Source organism: Parasteatoda tepidariorum, chromosome 9 (assembly GCF_043381705.1).
Source record: "Parasteatoda tepidariorum isolate YZ-2023 chromosome 9, CAS_Ptep_4.0, whole genome shotgun sequence".
Taxonomy (NCBI): Eukaryota; Metazoa; Arthropoda; class Arachnida; order Araneae; family Theridiidae; genus Parasteatoda; species Parasteatoda tepidariorum.
Window position 1 is genome coordinate 80,155,280 of NC_092212.1, and position 21,801 is coordinate 80,177,080.

The following is a 21,801-nucleotide window of genomic DNA, read 5'->3' on the forward strand; positions in this document are numbered from 1 at the left end:
TTGGTAGCATTCTCCTGATAAATCAGGGGCGATGGGTTCGTCTTGATCATCATCACTATCCGTGATAACCCCGAATCTTCCCATTTCTCAAACTCTTTATCAAAACGCAGGAAATCTATTCCCAAAATCAATTTGCTGTTTAGCAAGAACTCTAATAAGCACATTCAATCATGAAAGTACAAGTTAGAATGGCCAACAATGCTTTAGAAAAGGTTTATATAGTGTTTTAACAATGAGTATTTTTCAGTTCATGAACTAACGATTAAAGTTTAATTGTTAAGAAGTAGTAAATTGTTTTTAACAATGAATTTCGTTTAAGTTTTATGTTGCTAAAAATTTTAAAATATCAATTCATTGTTGGAAAAATGGTAAAATGACTTTTAAGCGAAACATTTATATTGTTGAAATTTCGCCATAAAACTGGTACTTAAAATCACTATATGGAAACACGAATATTTAAATACTTACGTACCAATACAATATTATTATACCTATTCAGAATCATAATTAAAAATTATTATAATTAAATTAGCATGGCAATCAGAGTGCATGTCTTGATATTTAAGCAATGAAAAGGAAGATATCGAAATCTATTAAATCTTCACATGATTAAGGATTAAAAAAAATTCAAAACCAGTTTTATTGCTATGAAATATTTCTAATAACTGATTTTCAATCACATAAAGCCACAGCAGGAACTACTTTTGGGGGATCGGCATTAAGAAGTTAAGTTTAAAAAGAAAACACTACTTAATTAAAAATGCAGATTTGGGCACTGAGTAAATGGGATTATTCTCTATTTTCCACCTAAAAAAAGTGATTCTAGTTATAAAGGTTCTATACTTATTTTAGACAATCAGATGTATTTTAACGTACACTTATAATAGTTGTAATGCTAACAAGTACTATACCTTATATTGGTTAAACTTAACATGCCGTTATTTTATTTAAGTACTTTACAAATACTCTAATTTCCAGATTAGCACGTCCAACCAATATCTTTTATTAACTTTCCTAAATATAATATATAACTCATAGTGAGAAACGATTGTAAAGTGTGTAAAAAAAACCACTCGAAATAATTTTTGATATAATGATCGGATCTTCACGTTCTGGGACTCATTCTTAATGGTTCAAGGGGGAAGCCTCGAATATGCTCATTAATTAGTGAAAAAGATATTTTAAGTTACGAAATCATGCACAAATAATTTTATCCACTGTTGGAAGAAACAAAAAAATTTTTGTTGCTGATATGTACAGAATAAAATTCTGCATAATAATCAATCATTAGATAAATAAATAACTTTGATTACACTCAAGCATATTACGATCATACATAAACTTGGTATTAGGTTAATATTTGCTTTCCCTCCTTACAGTATTAACAGTAAAAAAAAATTCGGGTAACACTTCAATGTTCTGGCATTCATAAGCCAGGAAAATGACAGCCAGGTAAATGACAATTTCGCAATTTTATAGCATATAACTTTAATATTTTGGCCTAAGACGTTTATATTCTGCAGAAAACTACAGGATTTCTTAAAATAAATCAGATAAATCTATGTAGTTTATGTTATTAAGGATTTCAAGAAGCCAGAAAAATGACTACACAAAAATAGATTTTGAACCAGAAAATTGGTTCGTTATTCATGCAACAAGACATGTTCATATAGGAGGGCATCTAATCAATCTATTAATATAAGATATTGATTGCTGGCACTATACAAAACAGTCAATGCTAGTGCAAAGTCATTTTAAAATGCTAACAGCAATGCTATTAATTAATTTAAAAAAAAAGTTCTTTAGTATTATAGTATTAGATCTTGGAGCAAGTGACAGTAAATTGTCATATTTCGTGAGAATCACCCATTGTATGTTAGCGGCAAAGTATGAAGCGCCGGCTTTGTATAGAATGCCGGATGCTTTTAGGCAAAGTATGGAATGTTAAAAGTATTACATACTTTCTTTAGGCATTGTATAAAATGCCTAGGTTATAGAATGCCAAATGCTATTTAGGCAAAGTATGAAATAAACGTCTTGATGAGGTTATTATGTAAATGATGTGCATGTTACTGTGAATGACCGAAATCGGTGGTTGTTGACTTTCACCGGTGAATGTTTACGATCACATAGTCACTTTGGTGAATGTATGAAATATTTATTACATCCGATATGATATTAATTTATTCGTGGATATAATTACATTTTACGTGGATATAATTACATTTATCTTAGTAAATAGCTGCAAATAAGCGAAAATTTGAAAGCATTTTATTTGAAAGTGAGCTGTGTTAGGAAGAATTTACCTGTAACGTAGAAAACCACAACGCATCGGTGTTTCTTCCTGTATTTAATAACCGTGAATTATTTAAGTGTTAAATACAGTATTTTTCACTTATTTTGGCCTAAATTAATACAGAATAATGAAAAAAGTGTTAAAAATATATGTTTAAAATAAATTCTGCGTCTAAGGGTTAAGAAACATAAAAAAATGCATGAAATGTTACCTAATATATTGGACGCTGGTTTTTAGTAGGTTATATTGAACTTAACTAACGGGATTAAAAAATAATGGGTTCAGGGGATAGAGCGCTCACCTCCCAATGAGATGAGCCGGGTTCGAATCCCAGTGATGTCTGATCGATGCGAATTTCGCCTCCGGTTTGCACTACCCACAGTGATGACGTGAAATATCCTCAGCGGTAGACGGATCATTGGTTAGAGTCAGGTTAATAGTGAGAGGATTTTGTGGTTTCCCTTTCCGTGTAACGCAAATGCGGGTTAATTCAATCAAAAAATCCTCCATAATGGCAACAATTTATCTCAATACTTGATCAAGGAGTTCCCTTGTTGTTGACGTATGCCTGTTTTTAGGCAGAGGGGATGTGATTGTTCTTGTTTTCTAGTGGCGCCATCTATGGCCAAGAATTCGACTTCTGCCACACCATTCGTCACACTCGCTTATAGGGCGGACCCATTCATGCATCCATCCACAGATCGTAATTTTGACCTGAATCAGAGAACGATCGATCTCCAATCCAGTACCCCCAGAGGTATGGATTTGTTATGGGAACATGGAGGACTTTTGCGACTCGACAGATTTAACGTGCAACAGTCACTTTACTACGCGGGGAGTCTCGGCCGGCGAGGTTCGAACTCTCGGACATGGGCCCAGCTCCCTAACGACCAGGCTATTCCGGCCCCTGGAGTTCCCTCGTCTTCTGGATTAGGTTCAAAATCACACGACGATGGAGATGAACATTAGTAGTCATAAACTCAAAATTGGGTTGGCTGTTCAACGACGGCTATTCAAAAAATTTTAACTAATACAACAAGATTAGTATGAAGAAAAGCTTATTGTTATTAAGATTTATTAATCTTTCGAAAATAAAAAACGTTAATGATAGAAGGTACGGTGACACTGCGTTGTTTGTTCTCATAAAAGTTTGAAAAAAGTTAAAGATTAAGAAATAAAAAAATGAAAAAAACATTGACGCCCCCCCCCCCAAGAAAAAATACCCAAGGGATTGAGAATAGAACCTTGTCATCAGTACATACTAACTCGCGATTTTGAACATTCAATGCAAGTCTAAAACTGAATGGCGACATTTGCCTGTGAAGTGAGAAACAATTATTACATTATTTAATTCCACATCGAAAGATTGACATTTCTCAGTGCTAATTAGAAAAAAAAGGATATTTAACAAATATTTTGGGAACATGTGACTATAGACATTTATTAGACATCCACCAATGTCTATTTGCCAGATCAGGGTACGTAAAAATAGTGGCTCATTTTAAATTGCAAAAACGCCACGATTTCTATGATAATAATAATGTTGTTAATAAATTATAATAATGACGATAATTTATTAACAAGCCTATTGTTACTATTAAGATAATAATACTGTTGTCTGGATAAAATTCACAAAAATTTATAAAGATCCTATCTGGAAGCAATACTAAGGAACAGATTGATGTAACAATTTAACATTTTAGAATAAATGTGACTTATTACCTATATTGCTCCAGGCCTTTCGTGTATGTTTATTTATAGTATTAAGGCATCATATATAAGTATTCGTATCAATAATATTATTAGTAAAATATATAAATATTATTAAAATAATATATAAGTATTAATACTAAATAAATTGATAATATCGATACTATCGCATATCTTTATTCTAAGTTCGCAAATGTGTACCTTTATTTTTGTAATAATAACTGAAATAAGCATGTGTTGTGTTAATTATACAGGGTGTCCAATAAATATTTTTAGGGCATATTAAATAAATGGAAAATAGCGTAGTAACTCACGGTCGGAAGTCTCATCGTAAGCTGTTAGTGACACTTCCTTGTTATAAATTGCTTTTCCGTGTGCCTCTGAGCTAGTACTCGTACTTATCTAAATTATCCTAATTTATGTTTTCTAATAATTATTGTCGAAAATTGTATCAAAATATATGAGCTAATATATGATTGAGCGATTAACTTGACAAGCTCACCAAATCCTTAAATTACGGTTTCTGTGCCGATTTTAATACAATTTTTGACAGTAGTTATAAGAAAATATAAAGTGAAAGTGAAACTAAGATATCACGTGATTAAAAATCAAATCTTCAAAAATACACACATTGAAAATAACAGTCAATATAATTCAAGTGCTCAAAAATAGGCACCCATTTTCAAGACATGCCAGTCATCACTTTTGTTTCTTCTAAGCAAGTCTTAAAAACGAACGATTATTTAACTCTTGAAACACGTCGACTGTTATTTTCAATTTGTAAATTTTTGAAGCGAATGAAGCTTTTAATCAAGTAGTATCTTACCCCCTCAGTTTCTTGGGATTTTTTTATCTAACTAAGATATTTTAAATAAGTAAAAGTACACGTTAAAAGGCAGACGAACAATGTTGCAATAATAAGAAAGCTCCCCTAGTAGCGTATGATGACATTTCTGATCATGGGTCGCTTCCCCTTGAAGTTTGCACCATTATTGATGACATACCTTGTATATCATTTTACATTCGGACATGAATTTGAGGCATTTTTTTAAAAAAATGAATTCATATTGCAGGTAAACAGTTGTTTGCAGTAAATGGACCCGATTTATGGGAAAACAGCCTATCTGTGTCATCTGACCATGGACTAGTGTTTGATATTGAATCTGGATCGCCTTTAACTCTCTGGGGACCAGAAAGAGTAAGTCATTCCACAGAAGAACAAATTTCTTGTTGCATTTATTGAAATACTTTTGCTTGTGGGGATTGCAAATCTGAAACCAGTTTTGCTCTTAAAGTTTTAAATTTTATTTTCATTTTTAGTATATTTCTTGTCGAAATCAACCAGTTTTCAAACGTTATTATGTCAGGGGGTCGCATAATGGTTGGGACATACTTCTAGAGGTGTTAGAGCACATCAGGATTAAAATGGCATAGAACCCTATGCCCGGCAACGTCGTCGTACGTGGCTAGGGGCGCTTTCCTATTATGACCTATTCAGAAGCACATATAGAAGCGTCCTTAGCGGTGCATGGTGACATTTCCGGGCTTGAGTTCCTATGCAATTTCAATCATGATGATGCGCCCTAACCTGCCTTAAAATTTATCGCAACATTTTTACGCCCCTGTTACATAGAGAGTTTTTAAATTTGTATATTTCGACATAAATAAACTAAAATAGTTATTTTCTTAAAAATAAGTAACAAACAAACTGTAGCTTAGATAAAGAAAGTAAATGCAAATTTGAAATCCAACCTTTTAAAATTTTTCTGGCAACAGAAAAAAAAAACAGTGTTTCCTAGTGTAATTCATTAATTTCATTTGTAATGTAAAATTAAGTTTTCTGTTATTATGTTTAATTTAAGCACTATTTCGTAAATTTTAAGTTATATATTTTGACATTTCTTTACTTGTGAAAAATATATTTAAAGCTCTATTGCTCAACCTAATCACTTCTTTATTATTATTCAAAATTAAGCTTAAAGTTTCTGGACTAGATTTAATATTTACTTCATTTCTGAGAATTAAATTCTTTATTTAATAGTATTTTATCTATTAATGAAAGTTACATTTTCTTATTTTTTATGAAATTTAAATTTTCTATATTTTATTTACTAACTATTTTAGTCTTGAAAAGTTTAACTGCACTGTTTAATTTAATCATTAGTTAATCATTACATAATTTAAACGTTGTTCTATTTTATTTATTAACTATTTTTTTTTGTGAAAGGTTTATATACTCTACTCTATTTAATCATTACTTTATAAATGTGAAGTTGATATATTTTCTTTATTCATTATATTATTATTGAAAATTAAATTTAATGTTGCTCATTTTTATTTATTCATTATACTATCATTGAAAATTAAATTTTAATTTTGATAATGATTTTAATTTTTGAAATTTAATAAATCGCATTTTTTTTCTTCATTTAATCACTACTTTATTTGTGAAAGCTCCTTTTAAAATTACTCTCATTATTTTTCACCTTTACTCTATTTGTGAAAATTAAACTCCAGTTTATTTATAGATTTAAAACTCAAATCGCTTCAAAAATATACAAATGGGGAAAAATAGTCGACACTTTTCAAGCACTCAAAAACAGCCGTCCATTTTCAAAGCTTACCAAACGTAAATAAGAAGAATAAAAAGTCATTTGAAATATGAAACGTTAAGTTACCTATGAAAAATGAAGATGAGAAACAAAACTGGAAAACCACAGTAGGTAAAATGCATCCCTGCTACTATTTTACCCTGATTCACCCCTCTCAGCTATATAGGTTTTTCTAGTTTTGTTTTTGACCTTTATTTTTCCTTTTTCCGTCCGCAACTTCAAGTTTTATATTTCAAATTACTTTTGTTTCTTCTCATTCACGACTGGGAGGTCTTGGAAATGGGTGTCTGTTTTTGAGCGCTTGAAACATTTCGACTGTTATTTCCAATTTAATTATTCTTAAGGCGAATGAAGTTTTTAATCTAGTAATATCTTATCGCATCAGTTTCTTCGGATTATTTATTTAATACTCTACTTGAATTAAAAAATGAAGGAATTAATTTAAATTAACTAATTATTATTTTTTTAATATAGGGTTTTCAGCTTCCTCATGACCTAGCCGTGTCACCAGATGGCAAGTTTGTATATGTATCTGAAATTGATCCTTCTGCTCCTAAAAGAGTTTACAAGTTCAGTATCATGGACTAAACAGCGGAAACTAAAAATTGTACAGTGTTGTATATTTGTCTTAGATATTTTAAATTTAAACACAACGTGACTTAATATTTCTTTGTAGTATTTTTTATCTTAACTGTACTCCCCGATGATTATTGTCTATTTTAACTGTTGCCCCAAAATATTATTAAATATCAAAGTGTTTTTTTAAATATATATATATATATATTTCTTGTTGTTACGTATCGCAATAAACCATTATAATCTGTGCTACATAAATGTTTCAAGCCTAAGAATGTTTTCTTTTTAGTTTTTTTCCGTTTTGATTTTGTTTTATGGCGTTGAGCAGCTAATCTGTTTTGGATTTGTAGTTATCAATGCTTTATCCTGTAACCTTGTATTTTCAAGCCCAACCCAAAAGACAGAGTAACTCTTGAAAAAACATTGAGACAAATGTTTTTTCTATTTAGGACTATTTGTGCTAAACTTGGCACTACCCGGAGAGAAAAACTTATGTATGGCATTTACTGAAGATGGTGAATAAAACCACGAAACCAATTCACAGTTATCCCAACGTCAAGTGAACTAGGATCAGTTTACTTGTTTTGTTTTTACTGATCACTAACGCCCGGATTTTGATGACATTTGCATTTTTATGCATTTTTGGACATTTTTTGCCTTTTAGAGCATTTTTTTAGATTTATAGGGCATTTTTCTTTAAATTTTGGGGCGTATTTTGCATTTTAATGCAATTTTTAAAGTTTTTTTTTAATTTTTTCCAATTTTTACTATTTTTTATCGATTTTTATTATTACACTGGCTTCCAAACAATGAAGAAAATCTATAGAATATTAACAGGTGAAGCAAAATCTTTTCAAATTGAAGAAGAATTGTAAGTAAGTGAGACTGTCTTTTTCAAGTACGCACCTATAACATCAGTAGACGTTGAAAGAAGCTTCTGCAGGAATGAAAATTTACTTTCAGACAGGAGACGCTCGCTTACATTTTAAATTATCAAGAAACATTTAATAATCCAATGTAATTCTGATATTTAGTAATATTATGAGATGGAAGTTGTTATATCCATTAAAGTTTCTATACAAAATAAAAATATTTTGGTGTCAATATATTTTCCTTTCTTTGTTATTTTAGGATATAACACATATTTTTTAAACTTTAATGAACGTAGAACAAGTATTGCATTGCTTTATATTTTTTAAATGACTCATAATAATTTTAAAGACCGAATTATTTTTTTAATTCAATATTTTTACTTTGTTTAAGGCATTTTTTGCGCAATTTTTGCATTTTTAAGAGCATTTTTGGCTCTTTTTAAGGGCATTTTTTGCACTTTTTAAGGGCATTAGTTGAGATTTTTTAGGTCATCAAAATCCGAGCTCTACTGATCACTATCAAGTAAATGACGAATGCAACTTCTATTATTATCAGAAAAAGTAGATGCACACCCACATTTTAGCGTTACATAAGCATTTAATCTAAGCAAATATTACCTTAATATACAGGGTGTTTCGTAATACGCACCCTTAATGTATAATTTTAGAATACTTCACGAAAATTACGTCAAAGTATGTAGATCTGATGCTGCATATCAATTAAGCGCAGAGAAAAAATACTTTCACAATATAACGAATGAGGAAGGTTACTGAAAATATCAAAACCTGCTTGATTGCCGAATAAAAAGGAGAAGAGATGGAAGGCAATTAGTAGAAACATCTTCAAATTTTATTGGGCGATAAAACTGGTTTTCGTACTATGCTAAAAATCTATATTTAGAACAGTCACTATGGGTCAAGCTATATGTAACTATTTTTAAAATTCTTAATAAAAAAATAATATTTTAAGCTTGAAACATTTAAAAAAATTTCACTGACTATAAACAATTTGTTATTGTTTTTCTCCCCTTGTTAGTTGTAATCAGATTTTGAACTATTATCTTTATTAGTTTGTTACATTTACGGATAATTATATTTTCCCCTCTCCCAATAATTTGAAAAAATTTTTTAATATTAGTAATTGGAAAATTTTGAATTAGCAGAAAAAGTGAAAACATGCATTAACATTATTTTTTATTCATTCTACGGAAATTCGCTGTATAATTTGAAGGCTTTATTTAAATAGTAGTCCAACTCCATTACATTATTTTTTATTTTTCAATGTGGAGTGTAAAGTGTAATAAATGTAATGATATTCCCGTCTTGATTGATTCTTGGGACCCACCTTTTTTCCAGTAAATTTAAACTGGAGATACACTATGTTGAAAATTTAAAATCGAAATTACTTGTATAAACATAAAAGTTAGACTAACAAATAGAGCTGGATCACTATTCAAGTAAAATCTTTTCTTTATATCACATGTGAGATGCTTTTATTGCTGCTTATTTTTTAACTTTAGCTTTGCTCGTAAACTCTATAAAATAATATTTTTCAAAAAATGTGTGCTAACTGCTTGTTTATGTTTAACAATTTATCAACTATGTATATATTTTCTGTTCAATATTCATTCAGGGAAAAACGCATCATTCTGTTTAATTTCTAATTTTGTAAACTGAAAATTATTACTTAACTGATAAATATAACTACAGTTGACATATCGGATAATGAAGATTGCAAATATTAAAATAGTAAATTCGATCATTAAATTAAAAATTATCAATGGAGGCCCATTTTATTTGCTGCGATTAATTTATTTATTAATACATTCAACTCGTGAATATTTAATTTATTCTTTTAAACATTTATTTTGTATGAAAAAACAAATTGATGATATATGAATGGTTAATTCAAACCATACTTTGTTTTCTTTTATAATAATAGAAACCTGTACGTATGTTTATTTGTATTAAATAAAAGTTACTATTATTGTCATATGTCATTTTTTTTATTTATTTAAACCATCTTTCTTTTATATCAGATTTTAAAAATAGGCTATCATAAACTATGTACAATTGTGTAGAATTTGTAGAATTACACTAGCTATGCAGTATTGGCAAGCTAAAATAGTGAGATAGGAAAATAACTTGGCCAGATCATCAAACATGACATGAAGTGTAAAAACAAACATGACATTCAACAAAGAGTGTTTGAGTATCAATTTTAAAAATTGACCAACTTCTGCACAATTATATTTATAATATCACAAGCTATTATAATTTTTTAAACTTAAACGATAAACTGACTCCCTGGAATAGTGAGAATCATTTTTAGAATCAAACTTCATGGAAAAAATCTATTGTGGAGTTCATATTTAAAAAAGTGACTCAATTCATAAGGTTTAAAACGACACAAGCATCGCGTTTTTAAAATTAAACGATGCTCGATCTTATAGATATTCTAGAACCATTCTAGAACAGAATTCCAACTTCCCGGATACGATTTACTGAAATAAATTAAAATAATAAAATTCACTTCTGAATAAGGTCTAAAAAGACAATGGCAATACCTTTTTTAAACTTAACCGACTTTTATAATGAGAACCTGTCTTATACTTAAACTTCTGAGAACACGATCCGCTGTGGAATTAAGTTAAAAATGAATCAGTTCATAAGGCTCAAAATGACTCAAGTCAACAGTAACGATGACTCGCATTGAGTTGAGTTAGTAAATAACTTTTGATTTAACTAATTTGAATGCATAATTGGAGGAATTGAGGGGTGGGGCTAAAAATACTTATCCACTTGTATATATTTATCCACTGTAACAAAAAAAATTAGCTGCCAATTATTCTGTTACAAATTAATTTATTTTCAGGTGGAGCACCTAGAACAACAGAACGAAATAAAGTTTATTTATGAATTTGTTAAGTGTGTAATAGAAGTGTTTAGTAGAATAGTTTCTGAGAAATCGAATATTCAATTTCTCATGAACTATTCAACCAAGTTTGCTCAAATTTAGTATTTACCCGTGCAAAATTACTTTCTTTAAAATGTTATATGCCTTAAAATTCAAAATTCTATTAAATAAGGTATTAAAAATAATAAATATATGCTGAAAGCTATTTTTTGTATGGAATTATCTTTGGATACACAAATTTCATAAGTGTGTGCAAAATGGTCTCAGTTCGCTTAAAAAGTTCTCGAGAAATGGTGAAATACGCCAAAAATAAAATTAACATTAAGGGGGCCAAACTTTGGACAACTCATCTGGCCATCTTTCCTAGATTACGGATACCCCTTATATTTTGGGAGTCAGAAATCAAAATTTTGTCTACACATTTGATGTCACCCCCTTAAACCATTAATTTCGAGTCCTAGAACTTTAAGATCCGATCATTAAATCAAAAGTTATTCTTCTGAGTGGTCAGTTTTTTACTTTACTCACGGTACGTAAAAAAATTAACTGGGTTAAAAAGTTACTATTTGATAATTAGTTCGAGACTATACTAACTGTTTAATTTGTAGGAAAAAATAACCAATCTGCCACAGGTCACCCTTGAACAGTAAATAATAATCCATTGTTGTAGAAAATTTTAATGATCTCTTTCGATTTCTTTATTTATAAATTCGCACTTAATTTGGAGTTGAAAGTAACAAGAAAGTAGTAGAGAGATTACATGTTGCAACATATAACATTTTAATATATATATTTAAATTTTTAAAATTACAAGAAACAAATTTAAGAAACAATGGAACAGTTTTCTATTTGATTTGACATAATGACCTAAAGTTATCGTTAAATTACTAACGAGTAAAATTACTTCGCTTTTGTTTCTTATTGTGTCGTTAATTTTTTTATTTCTAAGTTTATATATATTTTTTTCAAGTAACATTGATTGTTTTCAAATCCATCCGGTAATCCTTCATTTAGTTAACTAACAAACATGCTTAAATCAAATTCCAAGTGTTCTAACATATTTTTCGATATTTTAACGTGAATAAAAAGTTCTGTATACAGAAATAACTATTCTTTCTTTGGGAAATAGTGAGAAATTGCTAACAAACGGATAAATTTCGCATTATCTTTATTTAATTATTTATATTATTTATATTATTTTTTAACTTCTTTTTCAGTATTTATAAATTGAATAAAGTGTTCTATACATAAAAATAATTAATTTTTTCTTTGGGAAATAGCGAGAAATTGCTAACAACCGGATAAATTTCGGAATATTTTTATTTATTTATTTATATTATTTTTTAACATCTTTTTCAACATTTTAAATTGAATAAAGTGTTCTATACATAAAAATAATTATTTTTCTTTGCAAAAGAGCGAATAATGACTGAAAAAGGGACAAAAGACGTATCAGAAGGGCACGCTCACATCACGCCCCATAACTCCCTATAATATTAACCTATAAATTTCAAATTCGGTCCGACCTTAGAGTTTAATGTAACGAAAAATTGAGCCAAGTAAATTTTTTACATGCCAATTAGTAGGCCCACAATGACCAAAAATATGTTTTCTTGACTAACCGGGAGGAGGTGTTTTAAGCTAAATATTCGTGGGGCTGCCATGTGAAGCGTGGTGTAGTTGGTAGCGCTATGGGCAAATTAGATTTGCTGCCCCGGAGACGATGGGTTCGAAACCCTGCGAGAGTCGACTTTTAAATTCTTTTTATTTATTTTATATTAGGTTTTAAATATATTTTTCGATATTTTAACGTGAAAAAAGTGTTCTGTATACAAAAAGAACTATTTTTTCTTTGGGAAATAGCGAGAAATTGCTAACAAACGGATAAATTTGGCATTATTTTTATTTAATTATTTATATTATTTATATTATTTTTTTTAACTTCTTTTTCTGTATTTATAAATTGTATAAAGTGTTCTACACATAAAAATAATTTTTTTTCTTTGCAAAAGAACGAATAATGGCTGAAAAGGGACAAAAGACGTTTCAGGAGGCACGCACACATCACTCCCCGTAACTCCCTATAATATTAATCTATAAATTTCAAACTCAGCCCGACCTTGGAGTTTAATGCAACGAAAAATAGCACCAAGGAAATTTTTTATAGACAAATTAGTGGGCCCACAATGACCAAAAATATGTTTTATTGCCTAACCGGGAGGAGGTGTTTTAAGCTAAATTTTCGTGGGACTGCCATGTGAAGCGTGGTGAAATTGGTAGAGCTTTGGGCAAGTTAGATTTGTTGTCCCGGAGACCCTGGGTTCGAAACCCTGCGAGAGTGGACTTTTAAATTCTTTTTATTTATTTTATATTATTTTTTAAATATATTTTTCGATATTTTAACGTGAATAAAGTGTTCTGTATACAAAAATAACAATTTTTTTATTTGGGAAATAGTGAGAAATTGCTAACAAATAGATAAACTTCGGATTAAGTTTATTTATTTATTTATATTATTTTTTTAACTTTTCTTTCAATATTTTAAATTCAATAAAGTGTTCTACACATAAAAATAATTATTTTTCTTTGAAAAAGAGCGAATAATGACTGAAAAAGGGACAAAAGACGTATCAGGAGGCACGCACACATCACACCCCGTAACTCCCTAAAATATTAACCTATAAATTTCAAACTCGGCCAGACCTTAAAGTTTAATGTAACGAAAAATTGTGCCAAGGAAATTTATTATAGACGAATTAGTGGACCCACAATGACCAAAAATAGGTCCTGTTCACTAACCGGGAGGAGGTGTTTTAAGCTAAATATTCGTGGGGCTGCTGTGTGACACGTGGTAAAGTTGGTAGCGCTTTGGGCAAGTTAGATTTGCTGTCCCGGAGACTCTGGGTTCGAAACCCTGCGAGGATCGAATTTAAAATTCTGTTTATTTATTTTATATAATTTTTTTAAAATATTTTTCGATATTTTAACGTGAATGAAGTGTTCTGTATATAAAAATAACTATTTTTCCTTTGGGAAATAGCGAGAAATTGCTAACTAACGGATAAATTTCGGATTATTTTTATTTTTTAATTCATATTATTTATATTATTTTATAAACTTCTTTTTCAGTATTTTAAATTGAATAAAGTGTTCTACACATAAAAATAATTATTTTTCTTTGCAAAAGAGCGAATGATGGCTAAAAAAGGGACAAAAGACGTATCAGGAGGCACGCACACATCACGCCCCGTAACTCCCTATAATATTAACCTATAAATTTCGAACTCGGCCCGACCATAGAGTTTAATGTAACGAAAAATTGTGCCAAGGAAATATTTTATAGACCAATTAGTGGGCCCAAAATGAACAAAAATAGGTCTTGTTGACTAACCGGGAGGAGGTGTTTTAAGCTAAATATTCGTGAGGCGTGCATGTGAAGCGTGGCGAAGCTGGTAGCGTTTTGGGCAAGTAAGATTTGTTGACCCGGAGACTCTGGGTTCGAAACCCTGCGAGTATCGAATTTAAAATTCTGTTTATTTATCTTATATAATATTTTAAATATATTTTTCGATATTTTAACGTGAATAAATGTTTTGTATATAAAAATAACTATTTTTCCTTTGATGACCAAAAATATGTTTTGTTGACTAACCAGGAGGAGGTGTTTTAAGCTAGATATTCGTGAGGCTTGCATGTGAAGCGTGGCGAAGCTGGTAGCGCTTTGGGCAAGTTAGATTTGTTGACCCGGAGACCCTGGGTTCGAAACCCTGCGAGGGTCGAGTTTAAAATTCTGTTTATTTATTTTATATAATTTGTTTAATATATTTTTCGATATTTTAACGTGAATAAAGTGTTCTGTATATAAAAATAACTATTTTTCCTTTGGGAAATAGCGAGAAATTGCTAACTAACGGATAAATTTCGGATTATTTTTATTTATTTATTTATTCTACTTATATTATTTTTTTAACTTCTTTTTCAATATTTTAAATTAAAAAATGCGTTCTATACATAAAAATAATTATTTTTCTTTGCAAAAGAGCGAATAATGGCTTAAAAAGGGACAAAAGACGTATCAGGAGGCACGCACACATCACGCCCCGTAACTCCCTATGATATTAACCTATAAATTTCAAACTCAGCCTGACTTTAGAGCTTAATGTATCGAAAAGTTGTTCCAAGGAAATTTTTTATAGACCAATAAGTGGACCCGCAATGACCAAAAATATGTTTTGTTGACTAACCGGGAGGAGGTGTTTTAAGCTAAATGTTCGTGCGGCTGCCATGTGAAGCGTGGAGAAGTTGGTAGCGCTTTGGGCAAGTTAAATTTGTTGACCCGGAGACCCTGGGATCGATACCCTGTGAGGATCGACTTTCGAATCCTTTTCTTTTATTTTATATTATTTTAAGATATTTTTCGATATTTTAACGTGAATAAATATCGAAATATTTATTCACGTTAAATTATTCCAATTGCGTATTTTAATGACAAAACTGTTTCTGCTTTTTTTTAAAAATATAAATTTAAAAAAGAACTAAAATTAATGATGAATGTGTAGCAATTAGAAATAACATTTACGTTTCTACCAATACCAATAAAATACCAATCTTATTCAGTGTAAATGAGGAATGCCAGATTTGTCCACTTGTTTTGCTACGGAACCTGATAATTTATAGATCCTTATTCAAAAGACGAGGAAACTCTTGAAACAATCATTTTGACAAATTACCCATCGTAGAGGACTTTGATAGAATTAACCGGCATTGATATAGAGAGGAAAACCATAAAAACCTCACACGGTTTGCCCGACGACAAGGTAGTTCTAGCCCTGATCCGAGTACCACTTGAGATATTTTGCGTCGCAATGTGTGGGTATACGAGCCTGAAGCAGAATTCGAATCGACCATTCACCGATGGGATTTGAACCTGAACTGACGCATTCGGAGACGAGCGTTTTATTCCCTTGAGCTATCGCGTCTCTGACTGCTGGTTTTATTTTTTAGCATATTAGTTTTTTATTTGCAATAATTATATAATATTATTTATTTTATAGTATTATTATTTTTAATATTATTGAACAGCAGACACTATTCTTGACCAACAAGTTGCGCGTCAGAAAACCCCGCAACAGCACAAGGACTATACTTTTCGCGGATCTAAGACACAAGGCCCCGAGTCATGCACGAGATGAGCAATATTAATTGAGTAGATATGCAAAGAAGGCACGCGAACGAGACTAATCTTCTAATCAAAAGTAACAGGTTGGCAAAGCCGCATGCCTGCAGACGACTATCAAGGACCGGGCCAACAGCAAAGAGACAATTGCGAACCAAAAGCAGCCCTCCGTCTTAAAAGCCTTTCCTAACCAATCAGCTAATTTTTATTACAATTGTTCAAATAAGTAAGCCAATAATTTAGTTATTAAATTTCGAGCTCTGTTTACTTTCGTAAACATGCTATTTGTCCGTGTCCATTTTTTGTAAAAACGCATTTCGGGCTGTGCTTATTTTCGTAAACACGTCATTCCAGCTGTGTCCAGGTTTAAAAATTCGCCGATGAACTATAGCTTTTCAATTCTATACTTTTTTCCCCACTCAGATCAGGTCCTTTTGAAGCCCTGTGTTTGGTTTAAGTAACATTGGAAAACCTGCTATAGTAAACATAAAGCAGGTTTTCTGATTATATACTCTAATTTAAAGTGAGAAAGTTTTTTAAGACTTTGATACATATCCAATATAGTGTATCAAAATAGTAATTTAGGAGGTTTTAATTAAAATGAACACTAGTCTTTTTAAAATTTAAAATTAGGGGTATTAAACTGGAGCTTTCGTGTTCTTTAGACTGCATTATAAAATCTATCTGTTATCAAAGAGGATTGCCCCTAAAGTATCTAAACTCATTTCATTGCACGTATTTCCAAGCGTATATGACATAAGCTTAATAATAAAATTATAAAATTTAAGTGGCATAAAGAATATTTTGAAAATTATTATTACAAAACAATTAAAAAATCATTGCTAAAAGCCAATTTTAATTTGTTCCCTTGTTTTAAATTATAAAAACAACACCTGGCAAAGAAAATTTAATATCGTTTGCTTAGTTCTAACCTCTATTTAACCTTGAAGTCAAAATTGAAATTTGGAGTTTGATTTTAAGATCGCGTTGGGTTGTCACATTATCAACATAATCTCTAAACGTAACTTGGCGCGTTTCTTGTTAATTTAAATGCGTAGGTTAAAATTTCTGATAGTTCATAAGATCTGTTAACAATTATTCTAATGCAAGTGTCGTATGTTGTAAACTTTCTAAACTAGTTCTTTTAAGTTGTAATCTAATCCAGTTTAACTACAATAGACTAGGCTTGCAAATATTTAGGGATGGATAGCACAAATCGACAGTAGGATATCGTTAAGTTTTCTTAAGGAATAAATCTTAATTGTAATTGTTTGATATATGTTCCACTTTGAGTTATCGAAGGATTTTCTTCAGAAATTGCGATTTCTGTAGAATGACTTCAGAAAGTTTTCGAAGTTACTTTTTTTTGTTGAAATTTTTTCAAATTTTTCATGCACTTATTTTGGATCATAAATATTTTTATCTTCCCGAAAACAAGCGACAATAAAATGATTTTCTTGCCAGCTTTTGCTCTTTTCCGACTTTAGAAGCAAGCACTTTAACACTGTTAGAAGATTTAACTTACTTCTTTAAATGTTTTACAGTTAAATTAATTATTTAATTAGAAATATGTACAATTAATCTATATAGGTATTTAGATAAATTTTTTTTAAATGAAAATCAATTATCATTTTTTTAGAACCTGAGTGACATTGAAAAACGGTTCCGGTTCGAACTGACTACAGTATAGCCGTAAAATATGCTTAGTGGTAAGCAGATCATGGGTTAGAGTCCCCTTGCCGTTAGGCTCCATGTAGCGCTAATGCGGGTTAGTTCCATCAAAAGAGTTCTCCACTAAGGTAAACTTTTCCCAATACTTGGAGTTCCCTTGTCTTCTGGATTAGGTTCAAAATTTTGAGGCTACGGAGTTGATCTAAGGCAGTTGTTAACTCAAAATTGGGTTTGCTCTTCTACGATGGTTGTAAAATTAAAATAAATAAATAAATAAAATGGACAGAAATCTATTATTTGATTTTTAAGATATAAAATGAATTAACGTTTCAATACGTAACCAATAGTGTTTCCATATCGAGTAAAAAAAGTTTTAATTAGTGAAGATCAATATATTGATATGCAGATCTCGTTGACTAAGCTGCTATTCTTCGTTATTGAATTTTTCCATGTTCTCGCAACTTTAAAAAGTTTATTGTTTCAGTTTTGTTTCATTGTTCTGAAAAAATTTTCAGTTACTCTTTGTTTTGTCGTTTTTCATTTTTAGTGCATTTGCTTAACTTAATACTTCAACTTAATTTTTTAATAATTGAACAAAATTTCAGTGAGGTTTAGAGAAATTTTTAGTGAAGAAATAAATACAGAAAAAATAAATACGGAAAAATAAATACAGATTGTTTCATTGTTAGGTATGTTTGGTTACGTATGTCAACTATAACATTCCAATCTGCGTAACCTTCCCCCAATTTCCCTATTTTACTTTACTTTTTATGTCAGCCATAGTTTATAGCATCATTTCATCACGTTACACTGAGTATTCGTGAAAACATTTGAGTTTGGCGCAGCATAGCTGCATCTGACGCTTGTGACAACCAGCTGTTTAACATAAGTATTTGATTCGGAAAGCAACTTTATTTGGTATTTGAATTGTTTGCTTCAAATATCATTAGAATTATATAATATTTCGTGACTGAACATAAACATGCCAATAAAGCTATACTTCACTGTTGATTATAATGAATTTTCGGTAAAGATCAATTTACAGAAAAATTCTTAGAATTTTTGTTAAGAATTGGGGTCACAAATTTGTATATAAGCGAAGGAATTAACAAATATGTTATCGAAGTCTCACAAATCACTAGTGATGAAGACGAGACGGAAAATATCAAGACTTGTTGGATTGCCTAACTTTAAAGTGTTTCCAATAATCACTTATTAATTCCTCTCTGTTTCCACCGGCATTCGAACAGGTTTCGTCTTTTTAGTCTCCCCTTCCTTATTTTTTATTCGTTCAATTTCGATATCCATTTTTTCCTCCCAGCTTAAATATTTAAGACCTCTAATATGTATACCTTATTTTACAATTTAGACTAGATTTCTAAAAATGTACATTAAGGACGGTATATGCTGTGAAACCTGTATAAAAGGATTATATTCTAAATTATTTCATTCGTTCTAAGTGGTTCGTTCCTCATAACGTTTGTTTTAGGTTAACCGTTACGCTAAAGTTCATTTCCATCATTTCGCGATTTGTACGGAAACTTTTGTACGCATGTACAGTCAAAAAACGCTTGTGGATAAAATGTTTGGCTATGCAATATCTGTTTATTAAATGATGTGGTTCCTGCTGTACTGTATGGCCTTATTAAAATAGCAATAAGTTTTAAAGCCTCTGTAAAAAATATGAATTTAATTTAACATTGCATAGAATTTTGTAAAATTTGATATTTATTTTTTCACATATTTTTTTTTAAATGTGCACGTTAAATTTCTGTGATAATAATTAATAAAATTGAAGAAATAAACCGTGGAAAGTAATTATAAAACTGCAAAACTGCTTCTTTAAAATTGCGTTAATAATAGATTTGATTGCGTTTTTTTTTAACTTTCTGTATTTGTAACAAACTTTAGTTTAAACTTTTTGTCTCCGAAATAAGTTGTAAATCCAAATTCAAATAGCTTAGAAACTTTATCACAAAAAAAATTGCCTGTATTATGCAATTAATTTTATTCAACTTTCTTAACTGTCTATATATCATACGAAACTATTATGTCTTATTAAAATATAAGCTCTCAAGGTTGAAATAAGAATTAAAAATACTTGATGCTTTTTTAATAAAAATTGGCTTCTTTAAAAAGTAGCTATCGTCAGATATAATATGACAACCATAAACGAAATTAACATTAATTTCAAGTAGCTGTAGTCAACATAATTTGTTATAGATTTTTAATTGGTCGATTCAATGCATGTGATCTCGATTGTTGCTTTCCCCCCGCGTTAGTTGCGCCGGAGAAGTTAAATCTCAGTTTTTAAGAATAGCCATTTCACATTTTTCTGCTCTGAAGTTATTCCACGAATTTTATATTTTCTTCTGGAATATATGAATTCGAGACTTTTAACTCAATAGGTAACTATAAATTTCTTTTTGATAGTTCTATGTTCATTTTAATTATTGTTATGAAAAAGTTTTTTTTCTTTTAAACGTCAAATTCTTGGTAGATGAATTTCTGGATATTTTTTCAAATAAATTTTACATTGACAGACGAAAGTTAATGAAATTTTTTTTAACAATACGAAGGAAGTTAATGTAAAAGAAATTAAAAGTATGAATATTTTTTTTAAAATAAGTTAATTGAGTAATACTTAAGTCACTCAAGTAACGTGAAATAATAAGTAATGTGAAATAGGGGATTTTAAAGGAATATGAATAAATGGTTTTTAAATGAATATGAATAAATGCATTTTAAAGTTATGTGTGTTAGGTAGAACTGTGTTAAAATGAAGTATGAATTTAATTTTGTATTTCATTTGTTTAAAGTTAAACTTCATTTGTTTGAAGTTAAACTTCATTTGTTAAAAAAATATTTTTAATTTAAGTTGTCATTTTTATCGTTTACTCTTTTGACTTATCGTTTGAAATATAAAAATATAGTAAAACTTGGGTAGGAAATTTCAGTTCTGGAGGTATTATAGCTAGATAACAAATTTTGTTTCCAACTGTTATCACTAAAAATGTGAACAATTTTTAAAATGTTAACAAATGTTGTATGAAGAACTTTTTATGAAAAAAATCACTTAAAGTGTATAATAGCAGGTGCCAACAGGTTTGCCGAAATTGCGTCCTGATATTTTTGCGTACCTATGGAGTTATATGAATGGTAGTTTGATTAGAAGCAAATTTTAAAAAACAAAAAGTAATTCCCCGTCCCTAAATATCCCGCAATTTTTATCATTTTTCTGTTGCAACTTTTTTTAAAAAGTAATATGAATTAAATCATTTGTTTTAAAGAATATATTTGGCTCTGTATGAAAGTAAAACGATTAAAAAATTATAAGTATAGCTGCCATATTTATCTTTAGTTCTCAAATATCGTTTGAGTTTTAGTCCTTTTGAAAAAAATATCGTTTGTTAATGAAATATGATGTATTGAATTTCTTCAAAAGAATATTTTTTGACTTAACATATAAGAAGGGAATGTGGTTTTTAATGCTTAAAATACTTATAAAAAAGCTGTAATTTTCCTTTTTCTTTTAAATAACATTTTACTGCCTTTGAATAACTCTATATTATGCATGCTATAAATCTAAGTAAGTTTATTTATTGACAGGTAGTGTTTTTTTATTTTTAACTAATGATTAAAACTTATATTATTCCTATATTTTAGCCAATATTATGAATCATTGAGTAAAATGATGTATTTATAAATATATGAAAAAGTAACTTATCATTTGATAAGTGACATGATGTAAATCATCTTTATTACTTAAGGTATTTTTCAGGAACAGATATTTTAGTTACAAGTTTTATTTTTATTCTCCCAATCTTATAATTATGTCAGGGTTAGCAGGTTTTTGACATGTGACAGTTTTTGACAGTTTAAACCATGGTTTAACCGTCAGGTCTTAAACCTCACTGTCAAAAATGTCGAAAATGTCAAAAACCAGGGTTCGTGATTTTTTTGATTTTTTT

General features: G+C 29.8%; 1 protein-coding gene across 1 annotated transcript in view; it reads left to right on the forward strand.

The window, feature by feature from the left end:
- Positions 1–10,061, forward strand: part of LOC107452529 (peptidyl-glycine alpha-amidating monooxygenase A) — a 27,445-nt gene extending 17,384 nt beyond the window's left edge. Inside the window, exons 7-8 of the mRNA XM_071185167.1 lie at positions 5,080–5,204; positions 7,093–10,061. Of these exons, the coding sequence (XP_071041268.1) occupies positions 5,080–5,204; positions 7,093–7,206 (239 nt within the window). The 3' untranslated portion in view covers positions 7,207–10,061. The remainder of the gene's footprint in view (positions 1–5,079; positions 5,205–7,092) is intronic.
- Positions 10,062–21,801: the final 11,740 nt, after the last annotated feature.